The sequence below is a fragment of the Neomonachus schauinslandi genome, chromosome 12 (genome assembly GCF_002201575.2).
Source record: "Neomonachus schauinslandi chromosome 12, ASM220157v2, whole genome shotgun sequence".
Classification (NCBI taxonomy): Eukaryota; Metazoa; Chordata; class Mammalia; order Carnivora; family Phocidae; genus Neomonachus; species Neomonachus schauinslandi.
In genome coordinates this window covers 65018471-65030919 of record NC_058414.1, presented here as the reverse complement: position 1 = coordinate 65030919, position 12449 = coordinate 65018471, and the positions used below count along the sequence as shown (strand labels likewise).

The following is a 12449-nucleotide window of genomic DNA, read 5'->3' as shown; positions in this document are numbered from 1 at the left end:
TAGACACTGTCATACGCGGACAAGGAAAAAAAAAAAAAAAAAAAACTTTGGCAAGCAAAGTATTAGTCCATAGCAGCTTGGTGGAGTTTACTTTTATACAAAGACTCTTCAATTTACATTTATTCTTGTTATGGGAGCTGAAAGAACTGATATGCTAAGTGGAATCTTAGCTATATAGTAAAAATAATTATTTTTTAAAAGCCTGTACTCTATGAAAATGAGCACCACACAGCATCTATAGAAACTGGGTAAATGTAAACCATGTGATTAAGTCTTCTAAAGAAAACTAACCCCCAAATCTCACATAATATCCCATGTCCACATCTCTTGTTTGAAGGCAGCCTCAAGCTTTAAACTAATGTACACTGGCTATTTAAAAAGTTCTTACCTCCATTACTAAAAATGTTTCTAAAGTCCCTTGGAAGTTTTCTTAGTATTCTACTAACAAGACATATCGTGATCAATAAACGATCACAAACTTTAGAAAGAAGTAGTGAGGATAGAGAAAGGATGACCAAGTTGTAGGTTTCTGTCTCCAACCCCTGGAAAACCTTTCTACTTCAAGACCCACAGCTCCAAGAAGACAACTCAAAATTCTTACATTTAAAAAAATACTTTGTCATGAATAACTGAATAATTAGATTTCTAGGAAAATGAGGCTTTTAAATTAAGATTTAGCAAAATTGACTATAATGAATTTTCCTCCAATCATTTATGAATGACAGAAGAGAAAGTTGAAATTTTACAAACAAAAGATATAAATACTGCATAATATGTAGTGAATATTGGCACATACCCTTTTGTATTTAAAGCATAAAATGCAATCAGCAAATCTGATGCTCTTAAGATACATTTATGACACAGCTCAAAAAACCTCTAGACGGCCTGGCAACTTCCAACAGTTTAAGGCTTCCCAATAGGTTTGTAGCAAGCGTCAGGTTGCCAGAGGCGAATATCAACAAGAATTTGATTGAGTTTTTGCATCCAGAGATCCCGCTCTTCCTTGGTATCTGCAGACAGCCAGTTCCTACAGGAACAAACAAACAAAAAGTCAGGATCCTTTCCCCCATTCCATACTGCCCTGTTCTCACGCGGGGGGGTGGGGGTGGGGGCGCGGCTAAACAAACCAGTAAAACAAGTTACTCATTACCAATTTTTAACAGATGCTAATCAAAAGCCCTATAGTGAGGTGCTTCTTCAATTGCAATAAAGGAAAATAATCCCCATAGGTTGGTTAACTGAATCAAAATTCACAGTGATCACGTTTGGTTAATGATGGAGTTTCCACGCTAAAATGGTAACTGTCTTGTACAGGTGGTCTGTCCTGGGTAATCTGGTGGTGCAGGACAGCCACTGAGTGTGGACTACTTCCTAGCAAGAGTTAGCACACCTGGTCTTTAATCTGGGAGCTTCCCAAATTCCTCAGACCCGGGCTCCCTGAGAGCTGGAAGCACCAGCTTGTGGACCTTCCCCTGGCTCTACCAGTAATACTATTTGGCTCGGTCTCCCATTATTTTTGGGTTAGTACTGTTAGTAGAACATGATATCTACATAAGTGATCTGAAGATCCTAAGATTTTTGTCTATCCTAACCTCTCCATCCATATCAGGAATCACTTCTCTGCACCCATATTGAGCCACAAGTTGAATAACTAGTTGATAGGGCAGGTGAGGGTGAGGAAGAGAATTCCCTAACTCACAAGCCAGATCATTCTTCTAGAGAACAGCAGTTGTCAGAAGGTCTTTATAGTGTACTCATTCTGTGTCTTTGTAATTTCTCCCCATTGGTACTAAAAATGGGATAAGCAGTGATCTGATCATCTATTAGTCAAAGGAGAGAACACAACACGAACAACAATAATAGTGACCATTTGTTGAGCTCATTCCATGAGCTCGAGACTGTGCTAAATGTGTTTACTCATCAATCTCTATTGTCACTCTGTGGAAACCGAGGTTTACATCCTGACTCAGTGTCTTATTACCAAAGGTAACCATGGCAAGTTACTTAACTTTGCTGGCCCTCACTCCCAACAGTTCATTCTCTTAATCTCCAACCAGAAATTTGCAGAGTAGCCTGAGACTGTTTTTTGTAAGTCACCTGATTTCATTGAGGACATTTTTGGGTTGGAAAGGAAGGGACATGTAAAGTCTCTTTCAATAATACTTGCCTTCTCAATTATACACAAAACCTTCAGACTTAACCCAAAGTACATTAGCTAACTGCCTTGAAAATGGCTCCACTGTGAGTATACTGGAAAACAGGATTAGCTAAGATATAGTTTGAACGTTAGACTTTTTTTTTTTAACTGTATTAATTTAGTTATTAGGTTGTTCCCTTAGTGATTGTGTGGGTTTTCTTTCCTCATTAAGATTGTACTCTCTTCAAAGACAAGGACCATCTCTGATATTTCTTAAAGTGGCGGGAACACAGTGGGCAATCAATCCCTTACTGGATGGAAGTACTTATGTTTGTAGCCTACTACGTACCTGGTGACACAGAGCGTGTCCCTGCACTGGCTGACGAGAGTCTCTCGGTCATCTTCTCTTTGTGGACGGACGGTAATTAGTTCAAACGTGTTGCGTCTTGCACAAAATTCTCTGTTGGCCGGTTCTATTTGATGACTTGTACAATTGGCCAGATTTATCCTTCCTATGGGATTCTTTAAAAACAAATTAAAAACAAACTAATAAAAAATAAACAAGACCACTTACATCAATAAGCATTAAGCAGTATTTGAGTTGGTACAAACTTAAAAAGCCATTAATTTAAAAGTTAAAATTTAATTATAAAAGGTTTAGAGGAACATATTTATCTGTTATTGTTTCTTGCTAGGAAAACAGAAACCACAAGTGTCAACTGGAGCTTTTAGCCAACTTAAAAAATAAACTCTTTGTTATGGAATACTTCAAAGAGATGCAGAATTAAAAGAGCAGTGGAATGAACTTCCATGTACCCATCAAGCAGCTTCAACAATTAGAAACACACATCATTTTGTAATTCTGTGTATTTCTATTTCCCAGTTTGGGGATAATAAATAATCATACTTGAGCAATAATATTAAATTCTTTGAAAATGAGATACAATTTATCACATAAAATCCTATTTTCAAATTTTAGAAACAAAATCAAAATCACTATATTCCTGTGATGGTTTTCCATTACTGTTTTATCCCAGATCTAGGTAAGTCAACTATTAATAAAAACAAAAGTGAATTCAACATATTTCTGGCTAAAAATGTTATTAAAAAATAGTATGAAACATTCTAGGAGAAAATAAAGACAAATATATGCCTTATGGTATTTTAAGAGTGGTCAAATCACAGGGAATGGAAAAGACATGAAAGTTTTACTTACACACACACACATACACAGGTCTTGCAACAAGAACATTTATAATGGCTTAGTAAACATACTCAAAGGGGCATCTGGGTGGGTGTGGAGACCAGTGGGAACCTCTGCATGAAACACTACATGGAAGTCAGGGCTTTCACCACTGACCAGGGCTATTAATATTACCTTTCGTTTCTCATCATCTGGGTAAGTCCAATAAGAGATACAATTTCCAGAAAGAACACACCATCTTCGATGCCAGGCACCAAAACCACTAACATCTTCAAATATGGTCTGAAAAGTCAATGAAATGTTAACTTTAGAAACTTGAGGATTGATTAAATGATAAATCTGTATGTTAAACTTCAATATGTTGATATACTTCATAGCTCAAAATCAACTTACATGATTTTCACCACCTCTTACCCTAGTAATGAAACTCACCGATTGCTAATATCCAGAAATTAACCCAGATTTTCAACATCATCTATAAGCATATAGCATTTAAGAACTTCCAGATATTAACCCCAAATAAATATCTCTATCTAATTTAGACCTTTTTAAAGCACACCTTTTTAAAGCATCATGTCCCAAACCAAATGCTCCTTAAACAAGAGAAAAGTGCTTTAAGTGTTGTGGAGTAGAATAATGGGAATATCATACCTTAAATGTTGACAAAACCAATGATAGCTTATTAAGTTAGACTTATTTTATGTAAAAGACCAGCATTTAACTTTTATTCAGAACAAAATGGGATTGGAAAAGAGTCAGCGATGATTCTATGCCTTGACTGATTACTGTTGATAAACATCCGAGCTCCCCGCCCCCTGCTGAGCCATCAAGCACACTGAGGAGCAGCTCCCTGCAATCAGGCAGCTGGTCAGCACATGCCTTAGACACACAAGCTACGTTCTAAAGAGGGGTGACACAGTCATGTCGGTTAAGGTCAGGACTCTGGGAAAGGCAACTAACAAATGGGGCTTTTTTCCATGGAGTACTTCTACTTAAAGTGTAAGTTGGAGCTGCCCCCTGCCATACCTCACTATTTTTTACTTGTAGTCCTACTGAGTCTTAATCACATAAAAGTCTTCACTTTGGATTTAAAAAGGGAAAAGACGTCCTTTAGGAAATACTATTTTAAAGAACAAAGCAAGTAAAAATGTAACAATGCTAGAGATCAGAGGTTGGCAAACTTTTCCTGTGAAGTACCAGAGAGTAGAGATGTTAGACTGTGGGCAACCGGGTCTGTCACAACTATGCAATTCTGCTAGCGTAATGCAAAAGCAGTCATAGGTCATAGATGGTGTGTAAACAAATGAGCCCATGTTCCAATAAAACTTTATTTAAAAAAAGTAGCAAGCCACACGTTGCTGACCCAGCTAATATAGCTAATCTGAAAGCATCTTCGTGTCTGATTTCAGAATGCATTACAGCTTTTCCACCTCCACATGGATCAACTAAGCTTTACACCAACCCTAGGATAGTGGACATACACTCTTCTTGACTCACTAATTTGTGTGAATTTACCCAAAGTAGGCTTGAGTTAGAAGAGTACAAGCTCTAGCCATGGAGGAAAGTTACTTTGTGTGAAGATATATTTCTATGAGAGAAAGAAGTCTGAAATTTATTAGCTTAGTTAATTAACCCAAATTAATTAGCTTACTCTAACCATATATCTTCTTACGCCACCTTCATTTCTTCCTCCCCAGTTTATCCTCTTTCCTCCCCAAGGCATGTTTTTTCTAGGCAATACTGGCTCACAACCATTCAGGGAAAAAAGACAGGAATGTTGCTATTTTGATCTCAAGCACAAAATTAGTATAAATGACTCACCAGCTCCCTCTTATGTTTATGCTCACCCTTTACATCATAAAGCTAATAGACAAGGAAAAATTTGATGGGTAAGAATAACACATTATTATAATTATTACACCCGACTACAATCAGAGAAGAATAAAAAGAGGACAGCATTTTCATTTTTATAGCTGAGGAAAGTTCAGGCCAAGGAAACTAAATGACAACACATAATCACAAAGCAGAACTGGAACCTTCTAGCTAACCCTGAACTTCCCTCACTTGCTGTTCACCCGTCAAGGCAGAGCTAGACTAGCACCATTTTAGAATCATTTAGCAAGTTTCTTTGGTTGGTAGTCACCTTCCTTCCAGCTGTTCCTGGCATATCAGGAAGGAAAAACGGAACCAAGCAACTTTAGTTTCAATTACTATCTCTATTTTAGAGAGGGCAGAAGTAATTAAAAGGTACAGTTTGGCAGGGGATAGAATTTATTTGGGGGAGTTCTGAGCAGTTTCTTAGCACATTTATGTAAGTGTGGATGTGATGGGCTATAGGGTCCAAGACAGCAAACCTGAAGAGATCTAACTAACATTAACCTAGGTAAGAGCCCAGCTCAAAAAGTCAGTCAGTCAGACATCATATGCAAATGAGCTAGCGGCCATAACAGAGTCTGTTAGTTGCTAAAGGTATCTATAGTAAAATATGAAAATATTTACATTAAAAGAAAAAGTCAATAGGTAAACACTGCCTTCACATCAGAAATTTATAAAAACACCTTTTCAAGAACATCTAGTGCCATCTACTGGATGGACATGTGAAAAAAACTTAAGGCAGTCTGGTTTATAGTCACGTTGGCCACGGAACTCTTCTTTCTGTCCCCTCTGATAGTAACTGCAAACTGACATCCTCTGTATCATTCAAATTCTCGCTTCACAAAGAAAACCAGATTAGGTTTTCTCTACTTTGTGCACCATACCCACAGTCTTCTATGTATTCTACACACATACTTTTCTCCTCTGATAATGGAAAAAGTATATAGTTGACCCTTGAAACAGCCCAGAAGTTAGGGGTGCCGAAAATCCACATAAAACTTTTGACTCCCCCCGACCCCCCCCCAGAAGTGAACTATTTTTTTTTTTTAAGATTTTATTTATTTATTTGAGAGAGAGAATGAGACAGAGAGAGAGCACGAGATGGGGGAGGGTCAGAGGGAGAAGCAGGTTCCCCGCCGAGCAGGGAGCCCAATGTGGGACTCAATCCCGGGACTCCAGGATCATGACCTGAGCCGAAGGCAGTCGCTTAACCAACTGAGCCACCCAGGCGCCCCCAGAAGTGAACTATTAATAGCATACTGTTGACCAGAAACCGTATCGATAACAGAAGCAGTCGATTAACACATATTTTGCATGTTATACGTATTATAGACTGTATTCTTACAATAAAGTGAGTCAGAGAAAAGAAAACGTTAAGAAAATCATAAGGAAGAGAAAATACATTCACAGTACTGTATGTATTTATTGAAACAAATCCATATATAAATGGACCCACATAAGCGTTGTTCAAGGCTCAACCGTACTTCTGAATAAGATCAATCCCGTGAACGGTGGCTTGGATCTTATTTCTTCTCCCTCTCATGACCTCGTTCTGCATATTACTCCTTAATCCTAGTGCAAGTTCCCCAGTGCATCTTCAATCTCTCTGCCCTATTAGAAGCCACCCAATTGAATTTAAAGATTCTCAAATCTCTCTGATCTTATTAAAATGTTAACCAAGGGGCGCCTGGGTGGCTCAGTTGGTTGAGCGACTGCCTTCGGCTCAGGTCATGATCCTGGAGTCCCTGGATCGAGTCCCACATCGGGCTCCCTGCTCGGCGGGGAGCCTGCTTCTCCCTCTGACCCTCCCCGCTCTCATGTGCTCTCTCTCTCTCTCATTCTGTCTCAAATAAATAAATAAAATCTTTAAAAAAAAAAAAAAAAATGTTAACCAAATCCTTCTTTCACCCTACATAGCTCTGCAAGTACCACGCTCTATCTCTTCCTCCTTTGCAGCCAAACTTAGTTTCAAAGCGCTGCTGGCATTCTCATTCCTCACCTCCCAACCTGTCCATAACCATCTGCAATCCAGCTTTGTTCTCTGCCTTGTAAATGAGTCCCACGGTCTCTGATAATAGGTCCTGATCTAACTTGACCACTCCCTCTTTCAGATTCTCTCTTTCTTGACAACCATGACACACTGCCCTCCCTGTAGGCTCCTCTGAGAGCTTCACTTTCGAGGTCTGTGGTTTAAATATTAGTGTTCCTCCTGGTTCTGCTTTGCTCAACTCTCCCTGAACTTTAATTACAATCTCTATGATGCAGATTTCCAAATCTTCATCTCAACCAAAATGTCTATCTTGAGCTTCAAACTCAGATCTTTGGAGTCATCTAAAATTCAGATCATTTAAAACTTAACTTACCCAAACTTCCCACCTTGGGGGATGAAGGAACTGGCATGAAGGAACTTTCTGGGGCAATGTTTTAGACCTTAATAGAAATTTGGGTTATACAGATGTATGCTTGTGTTAAAACTCAGGGATATACACTTAAGATTTGGAGGAACACACTAATGTCTACAGTATACTTTAAAATTCTTCCCCCAAAATATGTTATTTTCAGCAATGGTCAGAGGGGTGGCTAGCAGGATGGCTAGGTAGTAGGTACATGATAAAGCAAGGATAGTAAAACACGTTAAACCCACAATCTAGATGGTGGGTATACGGGTGTTCAATGCTGTATATCTGCAACTTTCCACAAGAAAATTTGGGGGGGCAAAAAACTTTCTCCCCAAACACGCACACTTGTTCCTCCCCCAAGATCCCTTCTCTTGGCGGCATCACTGCCACCCCACAAGTTGTACAGGCAGGGATCTAGGGGACAGCCTCACCTCTGCTTTTCCAGCCCCTCTGCTGCACAGTCAAATCACTGCGCCTGCTTCATCTCCCCAGGACAGTCCCCGCCACCCCTCGTGGAGTGACCGTCTCCTCACTGGTCTTCTTCAGGGCCGCCAGTCTCCAACCTCCTTTCCACATGGCAGGGAGAATAACTTTTCTAAACCCCAAATATGATGTTATTCCTCTGCTTAAAATCCTACAAGCGTACGTCGCTGGCTTCAAGATACGATCCAAGTTCTTTCGATGGCCCTTTAACCCTTAGGCCCGTCTCCCCTAACCACACTGTCCTCCGCAACACTCTCCTCCTCGCTCTTCCTCCTCCCCACATACACCCGCACCCTAAGCGCCGGCTGAACTACCTGCCCCTCACTGTCTGTGCCCTCCTTATCTTTGGTGGGGGTGAGAGGGAGGGTGCAGAGAGTCCCTTTATCTGGAACACTTCTCACCCCTCTCTCTCCCTGGCTAACTTACTCAGCAGTTTACAAGCTACTTCTTCCAGTGGCTTTCTTTAAGGCCCCTTACCCATTTTCCAGACCTGATGTCCCACCAGTTACCCCCAGGCCCTCTACGCTCCCACCTATTACAGCACAGCATTGCACTTGCCAGTCTACTTGTGTTTCTCCCTACCATACTAAAAGTTTCTGAGGGGAAGGATTATTTTGTGTAGCCTGTTAGATTCCAGTACCAGAACCGTGACTGGCATAGAGCGGACATGCAACAAATCTTGACTGAACCAATGTATCACATAATCACATAGGTGGTCATTCCTATGTGAAACCAAGTCTATACTTGACAATACGGAAAAAGGAAAATATAGATTAAGCAATGTTACTTACTAGAAAACCTCTTTCTTCAACACTTGAATTCACCTGACATTTTATTTTTAAATAAATATGACCTTCCAAAGGAGATAAAAAGGGCACCTGCGGAGACAGAGGGTAAGTTATTTGCAAAACTGTTTCAAAGTGTGATTTTTTTTGCTTGATAAAACATGTATAAACCATGAATAAAGAAGATTATGCCTTGAAAGCACAGTATTTTCTAAAGCTGGAATGTAAAACAGGTGATCCCAAAGGCCACTGGTTCCTTAGCAACAAATGCTTTTGAAGAATAAATTCATTCAAGGTAGAGTTTGATAAAAACAGAACCCTAAGTTCCAAGTTAATGTGATTAAAAAAAAAATACAGATTTAAGACGAGATTACATGTGCTTATTCATTCTCCATCAACAGAATATACTCCACTGGTAAATTAGCAGCAATACTCAGCAATAAAGAATAGTGAGCTGCAGAAATGGAAAAGCTGATCCCCAAATTCATATGGAATTACAAAAGGTCCCCATTATTAATAACCAAAACAATCTTGAAAAAGAACAAAATTGGAGGAATCCTACCTCCCAACTTCAAAACTTAATCCAAAGCTACAGTCATCAAAACAGTGTGGTAAGGGCATAAGGAAGATCTATAGACTAAAGGAACAGAATTGAGAGCCCAGAAATAAACTCATACAGCTATGGTCAACTGATTTTCAGCAGGGGTGCCGAGGCCATTCAATGAGGAAAGAGCACTCTTGTAAACAAATAGTGCTAGGGAAACTGGATTTCTACCTGCAAGAGTAAAGTTGGTTCCCTATCTCCTATCATACACAAAAATTAACTGAAAATGGATCAAGGACCTAAAACCAGGAAACTCTTAGAAGAAAACATAGGAGTAAATCTTCATGATCATGGATTTAACAACAGTCTCAGATATGACACCAAAGCATGAGCAACAACATGGAACAACAAAATAGATAAACTAGACCCTATCAAAATTGAAAGCTTTTCAGTGAGGATAGAACTACTACATAGTCAAAAACAATCTCACTTCTAGGTATTTATCCAAAAGAATTAAAACCAGATTCTCAAGGGATGTGTGCACTCCCGTGTTCACTGCATTCTTCACAACAGCAAGAGGGGCAAACAACCTACATGCCCCTCAACAGATGAACGGATACAGACAATATGGTACTGAATCCTTTCTCCCCGCTTCTCAGTATGAAAACTACTCTAGGCCACCCAGATCTTGTTCTTCTCAAAGGAGGAAGTCTGTCTTCCAGGCTCTGAAATACCCGTTTATGTTCTCTTTTGTGCCCGAAGCCATAGCCTGCATTTTGCACCCTAGGTTCTTGAGAGGAAATATCGTGCCTTTTTCGTGTTTGTTCTCCTAGCTTACTGCCAACTTATATCCAGGCGTTTCAACAAACGTTTGCTAAAAGGATACTGTTTGGCCAAATAAATACCCAGTTTTCCTATTAAAAAAAAAGAAAGAAAGAAAACGTGGTACACAGGTAACCCCTGGATTTTCAAAAGTCTGCCCACTTCACTTTTACAAAAGACCTACGTTAGTACCTGTTTTTGCTAACTAAAAGAAATCTGAAGAGGATTTTCACTTTCATGAAAAAAGGCAAAAAGCAAAAATGGCATTTGGCATTTGTGTTTGCAGCTAGTGGTTGTGGAGGCAGCAAGAGTGGCCCCAGCTCTTTCCCCTGGGGACCACACCCAGCACCTCCGCGTCCAGCCGCTGGAGCTCTGAGGGGGTCTGGGAGCATCTGTGCTGTACCTCGATTTATTTTGTGCATCTGTTAGCAAAATGTGGCCTGAGGTACCAGAAAAGCCGAAGAGAAGTTACTTTTGAGTGGAAAAAACTTCTTTTAGGTGAAGACTGGTTTCCAACAATTCAGTCCTCCAACACAATAAAGATAAATTAAAGGGGGAAATCTTGGCCAGAAAGTGTAGATTTCCAGAGACTAATTCCATGAGACAAACCTCTAACTTTCTGAATTTAAAAGGCATCCATAAGGGCGCCTGGGTGGCTCAGTTGGTTAAGCGACTGCCTTCGGCTCAGGTCATGATCCTGGAGTCCCTGGATCGAGTCCCGCATCGGGCTCCCTGCTCGGCAGGGAGTCTGCTTCTCCCTCTGACCCTCCCCCCTCTCATGTGCTCTCTCTCATTCTCTCTCTCTCAAATAAATAAATAAAATCTTTAAAAAAAGAAAAAAAGGCATCCATAATGTAGAATCAAAACATCATGTGCCTCATTATCCTTCTTCTTATAAATTCCCTCGTTCTTTCCTTTTCCATGTGGTCAGGTTTTAAGTTCCTCAGGCTCTCAATGCTAATTAATAGATTTCCACATTGAACCCAAAGAATGCTGCTGGTAAAAAGAATCTCATAAAAACTAGAAGAAAATGTCCACTTTTACTCTACAGCTGTGAAAAGCTCACAATATTCTTGGGCAGAAGCTTGTCCTGATGAGGTGAATTGGGAATATTCACAAAACGGTCAATATCACTACCCCCCTGCTGAGTGTAGAAACATGTGAAAATGTATGATCCTATTCTGTTTTCTGTTTAACAAAAGGGTCTTTGAAGATATTCACACTTCTAAGATTATTGTTAAGAGCTATAAAATGTAACTTATAACCAGCATGGCTGTAATTTTTCATACAGTGGGATATTTCTGAGAGAGAGGGGTACTGTTAATAAGTATACTGGGCCAATGGGCGTACACCAGAATAGTTTTTGCACACAGGAGAACACCTAATCACTCTTCCTATAACCTTGAAATTCGACAATGCTAACTGGTTGTTTTACTTCACAACTGTTTGCCCTATTACTATTTAAAATGACATCTCTATTTTCAGTAGGGCATAAATACCTATGAGGTTTCTTTACGTCAAAAGATGGGCTGTGAGATGTCCTTCTCCCTTTATCCATGAAAGTGTAATAAAATCTATGACTATTTTGGATTCTTTATTCAAAGAAAGGATTTGAGAGCCTGTGACTCATTGAGATTCATAATTTAAATTGCAGGATGCCAGATTTAACCTCAAATAGGAAGGCCATCGCTATCAGTGGTATCCTAAATCCATAGAGCAAACAGTCTGGGTAAACTTCAATAGAAATTCCATTCTGAAGGTGATCTCAGAGATAACCTTTGTGACTGTTGTATTGTTGGTCACAGCACCAATAAAATAAGCAAACACTCCCTTATATCACTGGTATCTGGTAGGATATGGGTGACTTGTCTATTCTCTCAAAGTCAATTAGGGAGGGTTATTATATGAGTAGAGAAGGTCTTCCATTTTTCTCACCAACTTGAACACTGAACTTAATTATTTTAGATATTCTCCTACATCAACTATAAACTATTAGAATAAATATTTGCTTCCTCCTGCCACTCACAAAAACACATTTGGGACAAATTTTATATCTGATTATATTGTATTTGATTCAGAAAGACACTTCAGAGTATTAGACAGAACCAATTAAATTGAGTGATTTGATTTTGTACTAAATCATGTGGTTGGCTTTTTAAGTTATAATTTCAAAGAAATTAAGAGAATGGAAATACCAGAC

General features: G+C 39.4%; 1 protein-coding gene across 3 annotated transcripts in view; it reads right to left on the bottom strand.

The window, feature by feature from the left end:
* Nucleotides 1–222: 222 nt before the first annotated feature.
* Nucleotides 223–12449, bottom strand: part of ANLN (anillin actin binding protein) — a 49403-nt gene continuing 37176 nt past the window's right edge. For all 3 annotated transcript variants that reach the window (XM_021699337.2, XM_044920030.1, XM_044920031.1), the window contains 4 exons: nucleotides 8890–8976; nucleotides 3516–3623; nucleotides 2487–2659; nucleotides 223–1027 (listed from right to left, as the gene is read on the bottom strand). In XM_021699337.2, the coding sequence (XP_021555012.1) occupies nucleotides 904–1027; nucleotides 2487–2659; nucleotides 3516–3623; nucleotides 8890–8976 (492 nt within the window). In that variant the 3' untranslated portion in view covers nucleotides 223–903. The remainder of the gene's footprint in view (nucleotides 1028–2486; nucleotides 2660–3515; nucleotides 3624–8889; nucleotides 8977–12449) is intronic.